Source organism: Belonocnema kinseyi, chromosome 6 (assembly GCF_010883055.1).
Source record: "Belonocnema kinseyi isolate 2016_QV_RU_SX_M_011 chromosome 6, B_treatae_v1, whole genome shotgun sequence".
Taxonomy (NCBI): Eukaryota; Metazoa; Arthropoda; class Insecta; order Hymenoptera; family Cynipidae; genus Belonocnema; species Belonocnema kinseyi.
In genome coordinates this window covers 96,603,196-96,626,775 of record NC_046662.1, presented here as the reverse complement: position 1 = coordinate 96,626,775, position 23,580 = coordinate 96,603,196, and the positions used below count along the sequence as shown (strand labels likewise).

General features: G+C 30.9%; 3 protein-coding genes and 1 long non-coding RNA gene across 4 annotated transcripts in view; 2 read left to right on the top strand and 2 right to left on the bottom strand.

Annotated features, from left to right (window-relative positions):
* The window catches only part of LOC117174185, a 10,356-nt gene extending 4,990 nt beyond the window's left edge, over positions 1–5,366 (bottom strand). Inside the window, exons 1-2 of the long non-coding RNA XR_004467271.1 lie at positions 5,265–5,366; positions 4,566–4,640 (exon numbers count right to left, since the gene is read on the bottom strand). This is a non-coding gene — a long non-coding RNA (uncharacterized LOC117174185). The remainder of the gene's footprint in view (positions 1–4,565; positions 4,641–5,264) is intronic.
* LOC117174179 (ATP-binding cassette sub-family B member 10, mitochondrial-like) overlaps positions 1–7,675 on the top strand; it is a 20,441-nt gene extending 12,766 nt beyond the window's left edge. The window contains exon 3 of the mRNA XM_033363019.1: positions 6,468–7,675. Within this exon, the coding sequence (XP_033218910.1) occupies positions 6,468–6,728 (261 nt within the window). The 3' untranslated portion in view covers positions 6,729–7,675. The remainder of the gene's footprint in view (positions 1–6,467) is intronic.
* The window catches only part of LOC117174180 (4-coumarate--CoA ligase 2-like), a 23,345-nt gene continuing 6,774 nt past the window's right edge, over positions 7,010–23,580 (top strand). The window contains exons 1-4 of the mRNA XM_033363020.1: positions 7,010–7,976; positions 11,608–11,966; positions 15,837–16,369; positions 17,401–17,738. Coding sequence (XP_033218911.1) covers positions 7,791–7,976; positions 11,608–11,966; positions 15,837–16,369; positions 17,401–17,738 — 1,416 coding nt within the window. The 5' untranslated portion in view covers positions 7,010–7,790. The remainder of the gene's footprint in view (positions 7,977–11,607; positions 11,967–15,836; positions 16,370–17,400; positions 17,739–23,580) is intronic.
* The window catches only part of LOC117174178 (serine/threonine-protein phosphatase 4 regulatory subunit 2), a 9,077-nt gene continuing 4,538 nt past the window's right edge, over positions 19,042–23,580 (bottom strand). Inside the window, exon 2 of the mRNA XM_033363018.1 lies at positions 19,042–22,028. Coding sequence (XP_033218909.1) covers positions 20,823–22,028 — 1,206 coding nt within the window. The 3' untranslated portion in view covers positions 19,042–20,822. The remainder of the gene's footprint in view (positions 22,029–23,580) is intronic.

Here is a 23,580-nt window from a genome sequence, read left to right as displayed (position 1 = left end):
GATTTTATCATTGCACTTAAAATGGAGAATAATAAATTGAAAGCCCCCCCCCCGGAAATTATCATGGTTGGCGCTTTCAATACCTTTCGAATTTCGATGTCCCTTGTTCTTTATAACCATTCTTATCAAGAAAAACAAAAAAGTGTAATAATGGTTCGTCGTACGAGAAAATAGCAAGAGAGTAGTAATTTTGGTTTTAGGACAAAGATTTAAAAAAATATTCTAATATATCAATTCGATTAATTAAGAATTTTTGTGATAACACTTTTTATAAGCATTGCAAAAATTTAAGTATCACAATCCCCGATAATAATACAGCTTTCTTGAATAAATAGTTGCTATTGAAAGCAGAAACGAAGATAATTATACTGTGTACAGTAAAAGGATTGTTATAAAAAAAAAATTATCACGAATATCTTTAAAATTGTACTTTTTTGGGGGGGGCTTAGATTTATAAAAAATAATATTGTTTAAAAATATGTAAATAAATAATGGCTTATTGTACGAGAAAATATGAAGAGAGTACAAACTTTTGTGCCTCCTATTAACGATACAATTTTAAATAAGCAATTCTTTTAATTCCGGGTTTGTATTTATACCAATTATTATAAACATTGAATCATGAGAGTTTGTGAATAATAAGCAATGTTATTAATGGTAGATATAGGTTTTGCAACAATTTTAGTGAAAATTTTAACACCGGTTGGTCTGAATGATTTTGTATTAACAAGTGCAAATTCTAGACGATTTGTTCTTAAAATCCGTTTAGAAAATGTCTTTTTTCTTTCAAGAGATCTAATCATGGTTTTTTCTCAAAGATGCTAAAAACGATTTATTACATTTTTTTTGTTCATGAGTAATAAACTTTTTTTAAAAGTTTGTGCTAACAAAAGCTGACCTTTCTTTATAGGGCCGGCGCAGCCCATATTTTGCATGTATGAAGTTTGTAAACATATATTGTCTCAGCTTTTCTTTACTTTAAAGAGAATTTGCAATTTTTAAATATTTCTGAAGCAAAGTTAAATTAATTTTTTTTAATGAAGGGTGTCGTTCTAAAAGGACACATACCCCATTTTTTCGAAAATGTGACTATTGGCCGAAAAAGCATATGAATTCCAATCGATATGGTGACAAAATGGGTTTTCAATAACGTTATTTTTCAGATTTTGTTGAAATCATCATTAGATTTTAAATCTAGATTCGTTGTAGTAAATCACTTCGAAATAAAAATCGCGAGTACATTTTCTCAAACTATCTATGCACTGGTCACCAAAAAATAACTTCTGTACATGCATGTTATCTACATTTTATAAAGAAAATTTGGGGTTGAGTAATGCCCCCCCCCCTCTCTGAAAATGCGTCAGATTAAAAAATATTGCTTCGCATTCACGAGTTATATTCTGGAAATCTACCTTTCGACCATCTTTTGTATTCTAAGTGCAATACTTCGGCAAAATTTGTATAGTTCACCAAAAATTCGCAAAATTTGTATGGTTTACCAAAACTTAGCAAAACTTCCGGAAGGCATGCGTCTGATTAGTTACAAAAGTAATTTTGGCCATACTGAGATGTTCCAAATTATTACCTGTGAAAATTCGACTTTCGATTTTTTGTGATCGATCCCTTCAATTTGTTCGTTTTCCGAGAAAAAAATGTCATATTATATTCTTATTATAATCGGAAGGTATTGGTTTTATGTGGAATCTGACTATCACGTGTTTCTTAAAATCTCCGCGTTTTGAGACCCCCTGAATCCGGCAAAGCTGGTTTTACGATGATGTCCGTCTGTCTGTCGTCGCCGTGATCGTCTTTATACCGGATAAATTTTGAAATACTAATCGGATTCATTTGCAATTTGGCACACCGTTTCAGGGACCAAAAAGAAAGATCAAGTTTCGTTAACTAGATATTTTAGATAAAAATTCAAAAAGTCAAATCATTTTCAAAATTTTTGAGGCCACTTTTTTATTATTTGAGAATTCTACGTAAGGCACGAAGAAGCAAACAATTTATCCTTATGGCTTTTCTTATAAAAAAAAAATATCGAGAGTTATAGCATTTCCAAAATCCAAAAAATGAAACGAAAATGCACATTTTAAGTTGAACAGCGCAGAAAATGATAAAAAGTCAAGAGAAGAAGAAGGTTACTTTTTGTAAGCCGTACAAGTTTATCAAAGTATTAAAAAAATGGATTGACAAAAGTTGTCTATCCAAAAAAGCGCTACAAATTTGCCGTAAATAATTTTTTAATAGGACGCTTAGTTTTTGTCTTAGTCTTAAAAGAATAACATTAAAAATACAAAATTTAATTATTTGGTAAACGACGAAAGGAATGGAAAAATATGAATGGACAAAATTGGTTTACCCAAAAAGAATCTAAAAATTTGTTCTGACTAATTTCGAAACAAAACTAGTAGATTTTCTTTTAGTCGTAAAGACAAGATAAAAATAAAACATTTATAAAAGCAAAGCAACCGAGGTACATAAATAAATGTAATATGCATTTGATGTAAAAGTGCTGAGCATAATGTAGAAAAGCTAACATTTTGGACAAAATCAGTACAAATCACGGCATACGTAATGACAATGTGTTCGCTAAAGCCGAAAGAGCTTTAACAAAAGAGAATTCGCCATCGCCAAATTACAGTTGTCGTTGCTTTATCCTTTAATTATAAAAGTTCTATGAACAAATGTTGGAGACATACAAAAATCGAGCACGTAGGATCGAGATAAACATATCATCGAGCGCGAAGTGCGAGAACCAATAATCGCGCGCGATAAGAATGTGCCCGTGGAGCGAACAGGATCTCTTTTTTTCCAAATCGTTGAACATTAATCCGTGCCCCCGGGGTTTATAAATTAACATGGGATTAAATGGGAAAAGCTGGGTATTCGAAAAAATGGTAAGAATAAGTACTTTTAATTAACTTTTTGTAAATTAAAATTTAGTCACTTCTTAAGGAGTATTCAGGGAATAATTTCCACCCAATAACTTGTAGTTTTTATCTCTTCAGTTCCCTTGAATTTTGGCCGGAATATTCCCCCAAAAAATTTAAAATACAAGTTTTATGTGCAATTCATCCTAGGGACGGTATGTTTTGCAATTTTTCAACATGAATTATTTTTATTCTATTAGTGACAAGTTTCCAAGTAATTTTCGAACTAATTTTGAATTGTTTGAACAACTATTATTTGTTTAAACAACCCCCTCCCTCTGCAAATCGTAAAATGTATTATTTTTCGAAATCAATGGTACAGTTGATTAATGCCAAGAGTAATATTTCTTGTTTAACATATTTCGTAATTATTGAAACAATTTTTTCCCCTGAAAATCGTGAACATTTTTTTCTAGTATTGATGAGAAAATTAGTAAATGTTGAGAGTAAGTGAGTAATATAAATATTTTTTTAAGGATATTTTGTGATTATTTCCCTATTTTTTTTTTGTTCAAACCATTTTTCTTCTGTAAATATTAAAAAGTTACTATTTTCTTAAATTAATTTGGCAGTTCATGAATTTTAAGAGGAATATTTTTTCTGGAAGATAGTTTGCAAATATTTATACAATTTTTAATCATTCACTTGCGTCTTTCATAGGAAGGGCGGAGAAAAATTTAGTGTTATTGTATCTCTTACAGTATGTCCCTTATTATTCAGTGTTTTCTTATCTAAGAACTTATACCCTATTTTTTTAAGCAATAATTATTTCGTTAAACAATCCTTTTTGTTTACGTTAGGTTTAATTATATACTTTAAATCAATTTCTTTGATATACAAAAGTGCAGTTTAATAAGCGAAATAGTGTAAGAGATTCGAAAAAAGTAAAATGTTCTCCGTCTACCCTCTGAAAAGGAGCAAGTGATATTAATTGTTTTAATAATTGCAAACTGACTTTCACAACAAAAATCACTCTTCCCGCCCAAAGATGAGAAAATCTAAATGCTTAGGGCGAAACAAATATTCTCCATCAATTTTTTGAGTGCCGAATGAAACTTTGCAATTCTCATTTTCACTATTCAATTTGTATGTTCTGCATGGTTCTCCAATAGTTTGCAATAAATATAAATAAACGTCATCTGAGTGATGAATCTTTGAGTAGGATTTGCATGAAGGATAAAAAAAAATTAAAAGCTTTGTGAAATGAATATTTTTCATAGTAGATAGAGAAAAAAGTAGTTCAATCCCTTAACATTTATTGTATGTTATAACAATTTAATTGAGTTATAAACATTATGTTTTCTTCTATGTATTTTAGCCAAGAATTTGTCATTAAAAAACTATATTATGGAAATATATCTAAAATTGTAACTCGGAAAACTGTTATTATTGTTCGCACAACAAACTTTTTTTATCACATCAAATGGTTATCTGAGCAAAAATTGAATTTTTGTTATCATAATCAAAATTTGGTTAAGGAAAAAAAATTGGTTATATAAATAATATATGAACAAAACAGTTTTTCAGTTTCGTGTGTAAATTGATTGTGAAATAACGATATTCAGATTTTTATATATTATTATAACGTACAACCAACGTACTATATATACATGACACTTATTTACTTACTTCGGAAATCAATAATGCACATCTGGACAGTGCATAGTAGCCGAGTTTAGGGTTGCTTTCCCATATCTTCATTTCCTTCAAGTATTTTAATAGATATAAAATTAGCTAAATTTACTTCAGGTATATTACGAAATTAATATGTTGTTTAGTTTTTTTTAATGTTACCTTCTTTTGATCGAAATCACTTCGAGGAATTATTTTATATTTTATGAAAATATGTATATTCTTGGTATTTAAAATTAAACTGACTGAAAAGTCGGTTTTTCTTGAAATCACAAGTTAAATGATACCTGCAAAGGGAGCGCAAATCCTAACCAAAAGGAGCGCAAATTTTCTAGTTTTTCGTGTTTTTCGTAATGTAAATCCGCAGATCTAATAGAACACGTGGCATATGGATGACCTTTTTCGCATCTAAATTATGTAAAATTATTCAACATATTGATTAGACTATAATCCCTATACTTTATCAAAGTTTAAAACAACACAGAGAGGAAGGTCAACACAATTTAAGATTTTTGTAAAATATTACTCTCGGTGTTTACCGAATCTGACAAAAATTATATTATTACTTATTATTTTTTTTAAATTGTTGACAAATTCATATATTCACAAGGAGGGTAACTGTACATTTATCTTTTTTATCATGTATTTAAGTTAATTTTATCTCTCCTTGGTTTCGAATACAATTTTATTACATACCAGTATACATAAATCATACTTCTCATCATGGAGCAAGTGATATTTGCAAGTCAAACTGCACTTTTTTATACTTGGAGGTTAAATTTCTTATTAAAATGATCATCCCACTGTTGCAGATTTGAGTCGTTAAAAATAACGCTGAGTCTGCAGTTGCATATGTATAAATGACTATTATGAAATTAAGTTGGCTACTGTTGAGTAACAAAGTCCAATTTGTTACATTCGTTTGACGCATTTTCAAAATCAAACTATCTGAGAATAACGAAAATCTTTGTTCTACACTCATCGAATTTCATTGAATCTATGCACAGCCTTTTAAAATATCGCTAATGTTTTTGACGAGTTAGATCCAATATATTTAAAAGGCCCATTTTCATCCAAAAGATATTTTTTTCGACTTTTTCTGTTCTTAGGTTCATGACAATTTTCATTTATGAAAACTTTTATATCATTTTTATTATATTGTAGCTTTATTTGTACTATTTTAGGATGCACTACATGAATACTTTATTAGCCATCAACCTGACCTATATTTATAGACTAGACCTAGATCTAGATAACGTTTAGAAACATGCACAATGTCTATCATCACTTTAAGTTTTCTCGGTTTTATTTAAAATCGTTTATAATTTCAAGTTTTTCATTTTCTAGATGAAAAAAAAGTAAATTTAATAAATTTGTTTATCTTTGAACACAGAATTCTGCAGAGATTCGATTATATTTATCCTGCGGGATTCATGCTCAGGTTGAATGATAATTTCCTTGTAAACATCGTTTAATATGGGATATATTTTTGTGTGCGTTATAAAGAATATTTGGAATAAATTTTCGGATTTAAGATTTGTTGATAATGTTTTTTTTCTTATCTTTTTTCTCTTCAAATTTTGATGTTATTTCTCATGAAAATTCACTTATGCCTCTCCCTGATAAAAAAAAGACAATATATTTATCTGTTAAAAAATCACTTTACATGAAAGTAATTTCATGAAGAAACTGTTTAATACCACTAAGAAAAAAACCACTAAAAACCACTAAAAAACCACTAAAAAAAATAACGATGAACTTTTATCTGCATCAATAAATGAGCAAATTAACATGTGGGGATTTTTCATCAATATATTTGGATTTTTGCCGAAAACACTTTTTCGTTAAAGGAGATGAAAGGATATTGAATGTTTAACATATAATTATTTTAAATTTTAGAATCCAAAGATTCTAATCCTGGACGAAGCGACGAGTGCCTTGGATGCAGAGAGCGAACACTTGGTACAGGAAGCCTTGGAGCGAGCATCCCGGGGAAGGACGGTATTGACGATAGCACACAGACTTAGTACAATAAAAAATGCGGACAAGATAGCCGTCTTGAATCAAGGTCGAATAGTGGAAACAGGAACGTACGACGAGCTAATGACACTCCAGGAGGGATTTTTCAAAAAATTGGTCAAGCATCAAGCTTTCAGTTAGGTGCTTTTTAAAATGCCTTTTTCTGGAGGCTCGTGTAGATTTACGTTGACCGAATAATCTGAAGAAGGACTTTGCCCTCTGACGTACTAGCAGGCCGTCCACAATCCCACAGCGGTTTGAAGATGTGTAAATATATGAGCCGCTGTTGGAAGGCGGGGTCGAAAGCTTTAGTAATAATTAAATAGCAAGCAGTGTCGAATGTATATACATATATATCCATTGGTATTTAAAAGCGGAGCAAAAAGGCGCGCCAGCGGGCACACACGATGAGGGGATAATATACCCACCGCACGCGCGTAAGTCGGTGACATCGACTACTTATGAACTTCCCCCTCCGGCAATACAAAGTGATTCTCAATACGGCGAGTTGGCGGCGAGACTTGTTTACTTGCTCTTGCTTATTGTAAATCGGGACGCGGTTAGGTTTTATATTAGATTAAACCTGTTTTCGCAAATAATCAAGCTGACTTTTTCGCAGATAGGAGAAAGCAACAAACTATACGTAAAAAGCGTACTGGCAAAGCAAGTTCAATTCAGTGTCCGCCGTTTGTATATCGCTCCTACTTTCTTTTTAATCTTTTTTCCAAGTTTTTCAAAATTCCAATTACTTTTCGCAAGCGGGAAACGTAGTAAGTCACTTCGCAACGGGTTGACGGTAAACTTTGGACTTTGATTGAGAAAATTACGCGAGTATAGATTCTTGTGATAGCACACTGACATAACTGAAGCCCGGCTCGTGCAAATTGTAACTTCTCACAGACGCGTATTGTATGCAGATTAGTACATATGTGCATGTTTATGAGATATTACAAGTTGCATCGCTCCACCAGTGTGGCTGAATTCGTTGAGGAATACAGGCGCAATTTAATAATTGTATATAAGTGTATGTGTACTGTGAGATACTTTTAAAAGAGAGAATAAAAATAATTTCTTTACGGAGTTGGGTATATCTTGTGTACTTAATTCAGTGATTGGAAAGCTTCTCTTTTTCGGTTTACTTTTATTTCCATTTTTTGAGCTATTCATTTTTATTAACAATCGGAACTATAACCGGTTTATGCTATGTCTTTACTTCGCACAATCGCGACGCGCAATGTTAAATTAACTAATCATTTTAAAAAGCAATGTCAACGAAAATACAGTTCGACTGTCTTGAAAAGCCCGCTCGGAGAGATCCAAGTTCCGGATCAAACCTTTAGTGATTTTGTTTTCTCCAATTCGAACGCGTGGGAAAAAAAACCTGCCTTGGTAAATACACTAGTTATTACTTATATTGTCTGCTTTTTTACTTTATTCATTGTTTTGTTCAAAATAGATAAATATTTTTGTAAACAGCATGAATGTCGTGAAAATTTTTATATGTAAATCAGTTTTTATGCCTTATCTGTTTAACAAAATAGAGAGGATTTAAAGTTTAAATGATTCAAAGTACAAAATGTTTGATTCTGAATATTTGTTTAATCCATGATTTCAAATCTCAGGCCTTGGATCCTAAAACTTAAAATTTTATTTTATTTTATATACAAAAAGGCTAGTTAGCCGTTCACAAGTGAATTTTAATGTTGATTGCGTTAAAACTTTCGAAATTTAAATTTAAAATGTAAAAAATGCACCATTTTAATGGAAAAGATTACAAAGCGAATAATTTCGCATTTAAGACTTATAATTAGACGATTTTAAATTCAATAATTTATATTTGCGTAAAGCCTTCAAGGTTCTAAAACATTTTTTTCAAATTGGAAGGTGGTTCATAGTCAATTATTATTAAAAAATTAACAATTTAATATTAAAATTATATAATCTCAAGTTAAAAAATGTAATATTTTCTTCAAGTAATTTTAAGTTCAAAGTATTCAAAATAAATATACCTGAAGTTCCGAACGTTTAAATCAACAAAGTATTTTTCTAAATTCTATATTTTATGTAAAAATACTGTTTCAGTTACAAATAAATATAGCTATTATAAGTTGTTTTTTTACTGCCTATATCGTGTTTACAGTAAACATAACAATATGCTATCTATACTATTAACTTGTCTCATTTAAAGATAATGCTAGTTGATAAGTACAAAGCGGATGAGTGCAAACACGAAGTTATACCTAGTGAGGGCTACTCGACCAATGAGAGAGCTGCAATTGCACTCCCTATAGCTAACTGCAACTTACACTCATCCGCTCTTTATTGATAGGTTTAAAAGTTTATGAAGAAATATTTTTTAAAGATATAATTTTTCCATTTGAAAATCATTCATGTATGGGCCTTCTGTGAATTTCATTAGAATTAATGAAGTTTTAGAATTATAAGCAATTTGAATATGGCTTAGAATTTTTAAATCTTATCAGTTAAATGGAATTAAATTTCAACTAGTAATCAGGGGATTTCAAATATAGGTATAATGAATATTTCATTAATTTGAATTTGGAAAAGTTGAAATAAACTGCAATCTGATAAACCTTAGAATTTCCAAGTTTTGTTCTTTGCAGATGAAAAATTCAATTACAGTGAAGCTTCAATAACACGAAGTGCTTCGTGTTATGCAATAACAAACTTCGAATTATCGATAATTGTGTGATCGAAAATAAGAATATAAATGTACATAATACCTTCTATAGAACATGTTACGAATTTCCACTGAAGGCAAAACTTTGATGAGGGCTGTGTTTGTTTATTGTTAATTAGTTATTCTGATTTAATGAATATCAAATTCCATAATTTTATCATACAGTAGAAGGTTCGAAAGTGATCCATGAATTTTTCCAGAACTTTTATACATACTTACTAAATTTCCAAGACACCAGGTCAATTTTGACCCCCCTATATGGTTAAAATAGGTAACAACAGCAATACGGGGATCGGGTTAAAACTGGTGGTTTTACATCCTGATCCTCGGCAAAATTCTCTTCAATAGATTTCAAAGGTTCTTTTTCCTTTACACTATCCAATATCTAATTGTATGTAATTTCAGCAGCAATGATTAAATTAGTGTCCACATCAACAAAATCTTCAAAGTTTATATCTGTGAATCCTAATCGCCTTTGTAGATCAGTCCTTTTTCTATAGAAATACCATCCGCAGAATCTTCGTCCTCTTCTTGTAACATTTTTTCAGGCTTTTGTAAATCGAAAATGGCATCCAACAAATTCAAAACAGTTACCCCCCACTTGTTTCTTCTGAAGCCTTAAGCAATAATTAACTTTAAGGCTCTTGATAATTCCTTAGTCCATTGGTTGCAATTTCGAAGAGAAATTCGGTGGTAAATAAACCTAGTTTCACGGATTTTAGTGTTTGCATCAAGAATTTCAGATGAGCCGGACAATTATTCTTAAATATTAGTTTCAGATTGTCTCTTTGCAATTTGCGATTAATTTTATAAAGTCAGTCTTAATTTATTCAACTGGTCATCCAAGATTTGTTATTGTTCGTGTAAAGTACTGGAAAATAATTGACTATCTTAAAACATCGTGGAGTCTTTGAATATTACCTTTGAATATTATACTTTGCATATTACCAATAACTTTAGTTTTTTTTTACTTGACATAATAGCGCAGACAATAACAGTGACACGATCTTTGCTCTTCTTTCTGCCATAACAAGTGGTCACATGCAATCGCCTAGGTTATAAATATGAAATTTTTGAAGTATGTTAATTACTCGCTGCCGTATTTCAAATTCCAGAGGTTATCATCACGGTGCAGCGTATAATATATTTTGAACTATATCGAGGAATTTCAGTGATCGACAAATATTAACATGGGAAACGTCGCAAGTTTCGATCGGGACACCAAAAAGTTCGAATTATCGAAAATTCTTATTATCGAAGTTTCACTACAGTTTCATTTTATGTGATCAATATTCTTTAATGATTTGTTTTCCTTTTCCTCAAAGCCGAAAAGATTTGAAAAAGATCTGCAATTTTGAATTTGGTATTTTGAAGCTACCATCTAGTAAAAGAAATGGAATACAAAATTTTGTTATAAAAAATATACCAATTGCTATCAAAATAGCCAAATAGCATATTATAATTCAAAAAAGACTCCGTCTAGTCGTCCCGAAAAATCCGGGTTGTTAGAAAAGGCGATGGACTAGTGGTCGAAAAAATTTGGGACTAGTCAAGTTTCTGAAAAATATTTGACCACTCATCTGAAATTTCGTTACGATGTGACACTTCGTCCAAAAAAAATCTTTGAGAAATTTTAAATACTCGTATAAATTGAAAAATAATTAACAATATCATTGAATGAAATTTCTCGACAATAACCTTTAATTCCATTTCTTTAGCCATATCACTTCATTGAAAACTAAAAAATGAACCTAAAAATGTTTTTGCCAATGTCTTATCTTGAAAGTTTATTTCATATGTACAAATAAAACCTTAAAATCCTCAGGATTTTATGTTTAGAAATGAACAAATTATAATTATTAAATATTGTTTATGATTTTATTTATGTATTTTTTCATACGCTTATAGCGCTTGGTATACTTTTTTTCGTTAAAAAATCGGAAATAATAAAAATTGGAGTTCTTCATGTGATACTATTATAATATGCCATTAAAAGTTATGTGCGATTTTTTAAAAATTGTATACGACTTTTTGAGTTTACTAGTTGTTTCGAGGCCTGCTTTTATAAAAAATAATATTGATAAAATCATAATAAAATCTTGTTGAGATTAAAGAAAAATTGACTAATGACTATTACATCCTTTCATTGCGGAAGTATTTTATAATGCATGATATTAATCTCATAAGTATCTTTACGCTCGTCGTCACGATAAATTATTAGCGTGAATGAATTTGTTTTCAATTGCCTTTCATTCTGTGCGTATGTCAACATAATTCTGCGATTGAACTTTGAGATAATGCAATCAAAATTTTATCTAGACATGTGGTGTGACTGGAAGGTCATACACTTACAACTTAGCAAAAATGCTAAATCACCATGCTGCACAAGGCCTTTTGGAAAAAGTCGGTTTAGACCCTGGAGATAAAGTGGGACTGCTTCTTCCAAACATACCAGAGTACTTACTAGCTGTACACGCTAGTTTAAAAGCAGGATTGATCGTCACTTTTGCTAACCCACTCTACACTGCAGAGGAAGTGGCACGACAATTCAAAAATGCTGGTGTTCGGTGTATTATGACGATACCCCAACTCATTGAAACTGCTCTTACCGTTTCTAAAGAGCTAAATAATTATACCTACACTTTAAATATTGGCGGGAAAGACGAAGCTGATAAAAAGTAAGTATCAGAAAGAGTCAGAGTGATGTTTCCTTACGTCACGAAGATAACTCGAGATATTCGCTCCTTTTTTATCTTGCGCCGAGAATTTAATAAGCTTATCAATGATTTCGACACTGCCACTTCATTGCCCGATAAAAATTTCTGAATCATGTTTGCATTTTTCTGTCTACCTTTGATAGACGTCAAGAATGCTTGCGTAAATTTTATCTGTCGATTAAAAGATTGTATATTTATTTATGTGTTCAGATACCTTATTTCTTATATTAATTTGTGTACGATATCATCACATAAGCTCAAAAAAATAAGAATTTTCCCGATATTGCTAATCTAAAAGCCTTACAAGCTTCTTCGAATTCCCACAATTGAAAAAATGTTTAATAACAAACAGCCTTGAATATAACTTTAGGAAGAAACAAGCACTATCTGAGTTACTATTAGATTAGAATATTATGTGCATTGCGCGCGCTCTAATTACCCTTTTGTTAATGCAAACATATCATTTACTGAAATTCTTGTAATTTTAGTGAGAAGATTTCAGTTTTACGGCCATAGATACGTGTACCGAAATTTCTGTAGGAATAAACGAATTCTTTCGGTACGAATAGCAGGGCCTGGAAAAGGGGATATTTATACAAAAATTTCAGTACACAAAAATTCAGTGTCACCATTTTTTTAGTTTGCATAAAGTTTTTTAAAATTAGAAGATTTTTTTTATTGCTCTCGAAATTCGGTATTAAATGAGCCCAGGACGAAGCCAATTTGTCTATTTTTTAAAGTAAAAATAATCAACATTTTTTAATGTTCTTGGGCTCATTTTGTAGCTACTTTTTCGCCGTATCAAAATAGCTTATGAGTATTAATCGTAAAACTTTTCTAATTATATTTCAAGAACTTGAATTTGTAACAAAAAAGTTGGAAAAATTTCAAAACACCTTATCTGTAGGCTAATCAGAATAAAATTTAAATAAGCATATATTTTGAGGAAATTTCATAGAAGTTTAATGATTCTATGTTTTTATATATTCTACAAAAATATTGCAATTTTTCTAACTTTTTTGTTATAACTTCAAGTTCTTGCAATTCGATAAGAAAATTTTACGATTAATACTCATAAACTGCTGTGATTCGATAAAAAATATTTTTTAAATGAGCCCTAGAACATTGAAAAATGTTGATTATTTCGGAAGTTATTGAACACTTAGAAAACATTGAAATTTACACTATTTTTGCAATATCTATTGAAAAAGTAGATTAAATGATTTCACCCTGGGCTCGTTTTATACAGAACTTCGAGAGCAATCAACCCTTTAAAGATAAATTTGTTTAGTTCTGGCATAATTAAAATTAATAGAACTTAATCATTTATCAAAAAGAGGTATGCGAAAACTTTTGTCCACCCCTGTATATAAAAAACAAACTTTTCATTTTTCAAATTTTTCTATATTCAAATTTTCTATAAGATTTCATTTATCGCGGTTAATAAGTGGGAGTTTGATAAAAAAATGTTGCCTTTTGCAAAGGCTGCAAAAGCTAACCCAGGCTATTTTATAAAGTTATATTTTGAAATTTTATTTCATTTTTGCAAACACGCATAAAATGCCAGTACTAAAATTAAAAATATACATTTTTTTTTAATCATTCAAAACTTTCAAGGCATCTACCAACTTAAAAATTCTTAAATTTTCTTAGTTTGAGTTTCACACAATATTGGAGAATTTTAAAGCTTAAAACAATCGATTACGATAACTTTTTAGATTTAGCTCCAACCCAGCCCGAAATCTAAGTAGTTATCATAACCGTGGGCTCGTCCCGTTGAGCTCAATTTTTTAAATATTTGCACATTCCTATTTGTTGATAAATACATTTTTTTTATTAAAATCGTGCGAAATTCAAATATGCATACATGGCAACTATTAAATGAACAGACTTTGTGAACGGAGATAAATTTTGAGAGATTAATTCGCGGAACTGCTCCTTGATTTTATTAAGCTTATGCTGCGAGAACTAAGATTTCGGAACCCATGCTTTTAAAGCAACTTTCTCTGCTTTAAAAGCAAGGGTTCCGAAATCCTAGTTCTCGCGCTGTAAGCGTGATAAAATCTAGGAGCAGTTTCGAGAATTAATCTCTTGAAATTTCTCCTCTTGTATTGATAAGCTTTATTTTTTAAAGCCTGTTTTAAGTGATGTTCCATCATACATTTATAATATTAAATACCATATAAAATTAAATAAAAAATAACTATTTTAAAGCAACATTAACAATCAACGTGAATTAAAATTCTGCCACTTGCATTTTTTAAACATGAAATTACTTTAAAAAAAGGTTCAGACGATGATTTTAAATTTAATTAGGAAACTATTGTGGAACAACAGAGAACCATAATGATATAGAAAGTACTGAATAATGTTATATAGGTTTTATTAGACATGTTTTGCAGATAAATTTATTAAACCGTTTTATTTTTATATCGAATTTTTTTTTCAAAATTCAAGGCTCATGAGAACTCACATTTATGTTGATGATATGAAGCTGAGAAAAATTCAAGATCTCTAATTTAAAATGTTATTTAGTCAATCGAGGCGCATCCGACAGTATTTTTATTGTTAATACTGGGTATCTACATTATTTCTTGATCTGATCATCCTGTAAATATTGTGATAATAAAAATAAATCCACCGGTTCTAATGTGTAATTTACAGGGCGAGATCAAGTAGTGATTTAAATTCCTTTTAAATTTCACATTTTCCATTTATTTTCGTAAAAGAACAAGCAAAAACTAACATTGGATAGTGACTTTTGGTTCTCAAAAATAATTATTTTAACTTAAAGAATGCAATGGAAATATTAAGAATGGTACATTTTCATCTGTTGTAAAAATCCATTTTTTATTGTTTGTTGAAGATAAAGTTACTTATTTGCTCATTTCAAACACAAGCTTTAATACTCCTAAATACGCATGATTGATTTAAATAAAATTTTACACCAATTAATCCTGAATTTCTTTCATATGCACATAAATGTGACATATATTCTACTTGGTTAAACGCCTCACTCTATAATAGTGGTGTTGATCATACAAATTCGGCCCAAGGCAGATTTTTTCTCGTTTCTTCAACAAATTATCTGACCAGTAATCGACAAAATTGAACATCATAAACTAGTTACCCAATTATCATTGCGGAAAAGCGACAAGAATTCCTTCGAGATTTTCATGTCACGCTTCTTTTCTAGGGAAGTGTTGACACTCATGAAAATGTTAGTACTTTTTTTTGTCTAGAAGAAAATATAAAAATATTCTATTGTAGGATGTTATAATTCTCTAAATTTTAATTCTATATCGTTAATTTGCATATATTTCATTAATAGTGCCCACGAACAAATTAAAATTTTTTTTACAAAAAATGATGAGATTCAAAATTATTAGACAGATTTTTTTCCAATTTAAATGATAAAAGTCCTCAATCGACAGAATTTATTACGGACTGGTAACAAATCTGTTTACAAATTATCTAAAAATCGTCTGTGCACGGTAAAAAAACTATTTCATAATAAAAAATTAATTACTTGTTGGCATGTTTAGTAAAGTTCTCTTTTATGATATAGTATGAATGAAAAAGTAGTCAAGTTCACATTTAAAAAACACTTAAAGGCGCGTTCCTTTTTAAATTGGTAATGTGTGCTAGAAACATGTTAGAAACTAAAAACGGCGCTTACTTTATAAGCAAGAATGAGTTTGCAAAATAAATTAAGCGCCATAAAATACAATTTATTCCATTGGGCATGTAATCACATTATGCATATAATATTCGTAGTATCACAATATTTAATATAAAAAATGGATCTTACCTACTTTTTTCTTTTTCTAGAATTTTAGGTTTGGAACAATTGCTTAGTGGAAAATATAGTGCAAAACTACCTCAAGTAAACCCGAATGATTTGGCGGTTTTGCCCTACAGTTCGGGCACTACAGGTCTTCCAAAGGGAGTGATGCTCACACATAAGAATTTAATTGCAAACCTTTTGCAGTGCAATCACCCCGACATAGTAGATAACATTCCTACGACAGAAACTACTCAAGAAACCGTTTTGTCGGTACTGCCATTCTTTCATATCTACGGCTTCAATGGAATTTTAAATTTTATGATGTACATCGGAGGGCACATCGTAACCCTACCTAGATTTACTGTCGAAGATTATATCAAATGTTTAGAAACTTATAAGCCCGATTCTATATTCGTTGTACCTTCGCTACTGTTATTTTTAATAACGCATCCAGAAGTCACACCGGCGCATTTATCGTCCATAACAAAAGTAATTTGTGGCGCTGCGCCAGCCACTAAGAGTCTCATTGAAAAGTTCAAAGCAAAAATCGGTCGAGACAACTGTCGTGTTACGCAAGGTATTTCATTCATTTTTCGACATATTATATACTATTTGCAAAAAATATCCGCGATTTTTTTTAGTCGGTAAAATGGCTCTATATCCGTTAGCACGCTTGGCGCCAAAAATGTTATAGGTCTTTCCACTTCACTTTTTGTTTGAAAATGTGTTTCGCGTGTCCAATGCGAGGAAAAGTAATTTACAAAATCGTGAAAATTTAGGCCTTTTGAACCAAAATTGCTCAAAATTCACTTCGGCTCAAAATTAGCATAAGAGATAGGAAATTTTCCAAAAAAGCACAGAAAAATTAACTGTACTCGTTCGAACTAATTTTTATCGCAATTATTTAAATGACCTAAATTGTGTTTAAAAACAAGAATAATATACAACCTGCAAAGAAGCCTTTCTGGGTGTTGAAAGGGCTGCTCGAAAACCGGCCTACGTATGTGGGGGTTTTCGCCTACTTTGCGCAAGAATTCGAAGCTCATTTACAGTTTTGCATATAAATAATTAAAATAATTAATTTTTGCACCAATGAATAGAGCATGTATGAATTACACAAGAACGTTAGGTTTTTTTCAAAAAAATTATATATTGGATCATTCAGATCAGTAAAGATGCAAACACGTTTCCTTCAATATCTCCATTCAGCTCCAATGTAGATAGAGCCTCTCTTCAAAAGTACGGCAGAACATTGCTTTTAAACCTGTTTAAGTTGTAAAATTTTACATTTAAAATCTAATTGATATACAATTTTCAGATTGATCCTTTCAAAATTTTATCATTTAAAATAAGTCTGCCGTCAGAATTTAAAAATACATAAATTTGCAATTAAATAATGTGAGGCAATTGATTCTGAAAGTTTCATAGCTAAAGGGGAAGGTTTTAGATTCTTAATTTTTCTTAACTATTTCAAAGGCTTCTTTTCTTTATTGTATTATATTCAAGTATTTGAAAATAAATGAAACATTTTTTTTTAAATTAAATTTGAAATACTTATTTTGGTTATTTTTCTTCTTATTTTATAATAAAATCTCGTATCATTCGCAGGCTACGGTATGACCGAAACTAGCCCAGTTACGATATATACACCAAAATCAATGCCAGCTTCGAAAACTGGAAGTTGTGGAAAACTTCTTCCTTCTACTGAAGCTCGTTTAATAGATATATCAAACGGAAAAGACATAGTAACGCCAGAGACACCAGGAGAATTGCTTCTTAGGGGTCCACAAGCAATGAAAGGATACTTAAATGATCCCGTTGCAACAAAAGAAATAATCGATAAAGATGGTTGGTTACATACGGGCGATGTCGTTTATTACGACAAGGATGAGTACTTTTTCGTTGTTGATCGCACGAAGGAACTCATCAAAGTAAAGGGAAATCAGGTATGTAAAATATAAAAACAAACTCTAAAAGAAAATTCATGACTGCTGTTTCGTTAATTATTTTAGTACTGTATAAATCTCATGAGTTTTTATTATAATACCATTTTTTTAATTTAACAGCATTGTTCATTTTACTCATTTTTAATTTATATACTCAAGGCATTATTTACTATCGGCTTTTTAAATTAGAAACTCCTAGATTTACTTGGTCACATTGATACAGACATCAGTCGCATGCTGCAAACAAGGTAAGAGTAGTTTTGTTGTTCTTTCTATTTGAATCAGGTTCAAGATTTAAATTCACCAACTTCGGTTATACTTTCTGAGAAATTGATATCTTTTTCTGATTTTGGTAGCACTGTTATATCAAATGAAGGCTTTTATATTTACGTCAAGAGTGACGTATCATATCAATACATTCTTTAACCTTCATGAACAATACGAGTACATATTTCATATCAGACTGCACTTTCACTGATAATTAATGGTGGTCTGCAACTCCACACGAACATTAAATGATAAGTTTAAAAGCTTATTTAATTTATCTTTCGAGATTAGCTCTATTTTTTTTATCAAGATTACCAGCCAGCGTCTCTACTTGACTTAATTTTTAGTAATTTAAGAGAATAATCTAAATAATCTGAAATAAAAAATTTAAACATTGTTTAATAAGTAAAAAGTAATCCATCTGAATATAAAGAGTGAAACTGATCAAAATCAATATCCATAGTTTTACGTCCGAAATATCATACTGGATAAATTTTCTAAATACAAAAATAGAAACTTTTTTTCTTTAAATCCTTCAAGCGATGTTTTATTAGAACAGAAGGGTCAGTAAGGGCTGCTTTTGAACCTAGAATTAAAAAAATAAATAAAAGCTTAAAAAGGTTTCAGCTCCGCAAATAGTTAAAAGAAATGGTTTGACCTAAAAACGATTCAAGTATCGACATTTCGCTAGCCTCTGGTGGAATCCTCATGAGCGCTTCCCATTCTTGTAATCTACACGGATTATTTTTTCAAATTATCCTTTCGTCAACATTCCCTAATATATTGTTTAAATTATGATAATGATCCTGACTATATTTCTGTGCAAAAAATGCAATAATGTCGACACATCCCTTTGAATTAAAAAAAGGAGGATAAAACTATAATTGAGCGAGCGCATTATGCTCCGCTGTCAAGTTAAACATTTTAAAAATACTTCTAAAGAGATTGTTAGTAAAAATTAAAAAATCTAAAAATGTATATATTTTTTTAATAAGAAAAGAATGTGGATTTCAGTAATGACCTCACACCACTTGTTAGTTATCTTTGTGTATTTTACTATAAAATAATATACACAGTGATCTTAAATTATTTATATAATTATTGGTTTACAATCTCTTTAAATTAACTGTTTTATTTCTAATCTTTATGAACATTCGTCACTTGGTAGACCTGCGTCTCAATTTTTTAATTAAATACATTCTCGTACGTAAATTAGTTTAAGTAACTTAACTTATTCGCGTCTAATGTATTTTCAAGTATTAAGGAATTCGAAAAGTTATTGTTCCCTCGAAATGATATATTTAAAATTGAAGTATCAAAGGACCAATAATTGTTTCGAATCACCACAATTCGAAAAGTTATTGTTCCCTCGAAATGATATATTTAAAATTGAAGTATCAAAGGACCAATAATTGTTTCGAATCTCCACAATTTACAAAAACTCGCTCGCACTACCGCGCTACTGTGCCAAAAAAAGTAGTTTCAACTGAACCGTATAAAGAAAGGCACAGAAATAGAAGGTATTCTACTTTCCGACATTTCAGATTCTTGCAATATTTAATTATGAACAAGATCAGTTTATCAAATTTCCATGATTTAAAAAAAATTGGATCCTTTTGATCACGCATTTTTATATATAATATTCACCTAGACGCTGATCATTAAATATACGTACATACGAAATGAGTATATTATAATATGCCATAAGGTCAAATTCATACCAGTCATAAGGAAGCGTATGTGCGAGTGAGAACCAAGTACATGGCGCATATAAGTGTCTCTGCCGCACTCACGAATATTACTATGAATTTGGCCTTACTATATATAATTTCTCTGAGCCGAAGAGCACTAGAGATTCATTCAGTAGGTACATTTTTTGTATACTTTGCATGTCTAATGGCTGGAAACTTGAGATGAGTGACACAGAGTGACACGTGGGGAATTATAGAAGTATAAAATACAATTTAAATAAAATAAAAGAACTTTGCTCTTAACTGCCATCCTATACAAAAAATGATATCAGCTTTCCAGCAATATCCTAGGGTACATTTTTACCTAACTGGGATCGAAATTCTATTATCACGAGTTTCTACTCCCAATCTACAATTTTACAAACATAATTTTTCTAATAATCACATGTTGTGAAAAAATGTGCAAGTTAACTGCTTTTTATTAATTGCCAAGGGAATATTTTTAGTTGTCTAGTATGATTTCACCACTTGCAAAATGTGTGAAATGAGTATACAAAAAGAATGAAGAGCACTTGTGTTAAAGCACGCTTTTACGAAAATCAATATTCCTTCATCATCTTCCAAAAAGCGAATAATAATAATAATAATAATAATAATCATCATTATCATCAATTAGACTACTTTAATTTCTGCGTTTTTTTCATAGAAAAATTGGAATCGTTAGTTTTTAGAAAATTAAATCTCGAAAAGTTATTAAACGCACAAGCTAGCACGGTAATGGAACACGTAAAATAAGGGATGGACAATTTTATTACCTAGTCAATCTTATATTTCGGAACAGGCAGTGTTTTCTTCTCTCGGTTTTGTACCACTGGAAGTTTTTTTTTTACATCAGTTTCTCCATAAAATGAAAGTAATAATTCTCAGTTATGATTGTGGATCATAAAAATCCAGCCACGAGCGGATGGTTAGCTTGATACATTACAAAATTTGATCCCTATATTACTTTTTGAGGAAACTTCCACAAGTCGCAAGTGATAGATCACCATTTATAGCAGTCATTTGCGCGTGTCTTTCTGAAACCTAACCAATTTTCTTCATTCCCATAACCAAAAGTAAGAAATTATTAACTGCTTGCGACTTCAGGCACCTCTTCTTCCATTGGCTCGTCTCCTTGGAAAATAGTGGCAGATTCTTCGCCGTCCACTTCCATGGATTCGGTAGGTCTCGTCTCCTTTTCTGGAACAGCTATTTCAGGAACCAATTCTGGAACTGGAATATTTTCTGGAACCACGGTGTTGGTCTCTAACGGTTCATCCGTCCTCGAGGGAAGCTCTTGTTCAGCTATCGCCACCACGCTACTTTCTACAGGCTCCGTATTTGACGGCTCATTCTTTGGCAAGTTCTCAGTTTCAATGGCCGGTGTTTTCGAATCGACTTCTTCAATCGACGATTCTTTATCCCATTCTTTAACGACGGGTACGACCTCTTTGGGTTCTTCTATAATTGGAATTGGATCAGGAATCATGGACTTGGCTTCGGTGGAATCATCTTCTGTCGTTTCTTCTATCGTTAAGTTACTGTTTTCAGAATCCTGCGAACAATCCCCTCGATCAACTTTTTCTGGAGGCGATTCTTCAATTACAGGTTTCGGAGTTTCAGTAACACTTTCAATCTCTGGTTGTAACTTGGCTTCGGTCTCCTCGATCGTTTCTATGACAGGTTCACTTGATTTTTCACTGGATTCTTCACTGGGTTCTTCTACAATCCGTTCTTTCACCGTCTCAACCTCTTCCATAGCATCTTCTTTTGTCGAAACCTCCTCTGCAACTGAAATGGGACCACAAGTGGAAACTACGGCTTCGACATCAACCTTCTCTTCTGTGATATTCTCTTCAGTGATATTCTCTTCTGTGATATTCTCGTCTGAAGATGACTGTTGTGGTTCTGAGGTACTGCTTGTAAAAGGTTGATCTAGATCTGTACTCGTCGAGTTTTCAGCTTCCAGATTCTTTTCTTCTTTTGAGGAATCGCTTTCTTCCATTTCAGAAACTGACACAGCTGTTTGATCGCTTAGTTCTTCTTCCGAAGTTATAACTGAATTTTCTAGTCTGCTGTTTGCCTGCAAGAAGTTCTCCATTATTGGAAGAACTGATTCTCGCTCGTCCTGGACAGGTTTCACTTTTTCACATTCTTCCAAAGATTCTCCGCTACTTTCAACAGATGTAACCTCGCTGGCTGCTTCCGATTCTTCGTCAGACTTTTCCGTAACTTTGGTGTCCTTTTCGTATGGTTCCGGAGATCTTGAGTCGTGACTGATGAAGTCTTTCGCCTAGAAATAACAATTTTGAAAAGTTAATTTGTACTAATTAAAAGGATTGTCTTCTACATTTACTTAATTCCAGTTTTTTGTTTAAGCTATTCGTATAAATGGAAGGACACTCTAAGCAAGGAGATTCTTATTTTCTTTTTATTTCTTAGTTTAAATAATTATTTCAGGACCTATAAACTTAAGAATTCAAAACATTAAACAATGTCGTCAAAAACTACATTCGATTTTTATTCTCGAAGGCGCCAAACATGATTGTGGATTTACTGAGGAAATTGAAAATATACTTCTTAATTAACTTTTTAGAAAACGAAAAAGTTCTAGACAATCGGAAAAGATTTCTTGGATTTTTGCCTACAATTGTTAGGAGTAATTTTTTGCAGACCTTATTTGTAAATAATGTTGAGGCGTATTAAACATAATTGCATGCTATGCCCAACTAGATGTTAAAGACTTAAATATACTTTTATTATATTCGCTTATCCCGCATATTCAAATAGTATTTCTATTATTTATTCAGATATGCTTTGTAGATGATCCGCTCAAATTCCGAAGGCTGTCAAATTAAGAAAGCACATACAAATGATAAAACTTCCTGTTACCATTCTTTTCCACACATAAAAAGTATTTTGTTAGAAAGTTTTAAAAATAAAATTATTTATTTATTGATTGGATTACCCATTTACATATAGGACAGGTGAGTAACAGTTAATCTTACTCAAATGTTCATCTAAGCGTTACGCAATTTCTTTAAAAAATGATCAAAGCCAATAATTAAAAAAAGAGAAATATTCCAATACTTGAATTTATTGTGATTATTATTACTTTTTGTATTGTTCTGTAAATTATAAATTTAAGGGTCAGAATTCGGTGGAAGAAGCTGTGAACTAAAGTTGGACGCAAATATGATTTTTTTCTTGACTATATTGGTTCCGCATCTCAATTTAAAAAAGGAATTGTTGAGCATAACTAATGTTTAATGAAAAAATTTACCAAAGATATCATTATAAACGTATTTATAATTTCTTTTTTTTTATAATTTAAGTTTTGCAACTATTAAAATATTTGAATAAATTTTTAAAATATACGTCCAATTCTAACTGTTTGAAAACTTAAGTTATAATCACAAAGAAATTAAAAATGCGTTCCATACGAGTGGTGTAATTATACGTATCTTTGGTCATTTTTTCGCTGAAAATACACTAAATCCAAAAATCGTTTCTTCTTTATTTTTTTCTAAATGGGCCACATCGATTTTTTTTTTAAATTGTTCTTAAATTCTTCGTAGAATTTCAAAAAACTATAATCACAAAAAAATCCAATTTGTGAAAAATTCAAGATTACAGCTTTTTTGCCGCAAAACGCTGGACTTCTCCAAAAAGAAAGATCACAAAAGTAAATTAATACACAGTAAAAAGTATCAAATCTATATACCTTTTTATCCTAAACGTCGACAGTGCGCACGTACCAGAATTTTACGTCATTTCCGTATTTTTTGAACAGTTTTGTGTCGAAATGTATGGAAAATATTGTGAATAAAAATAACAACGAAAAA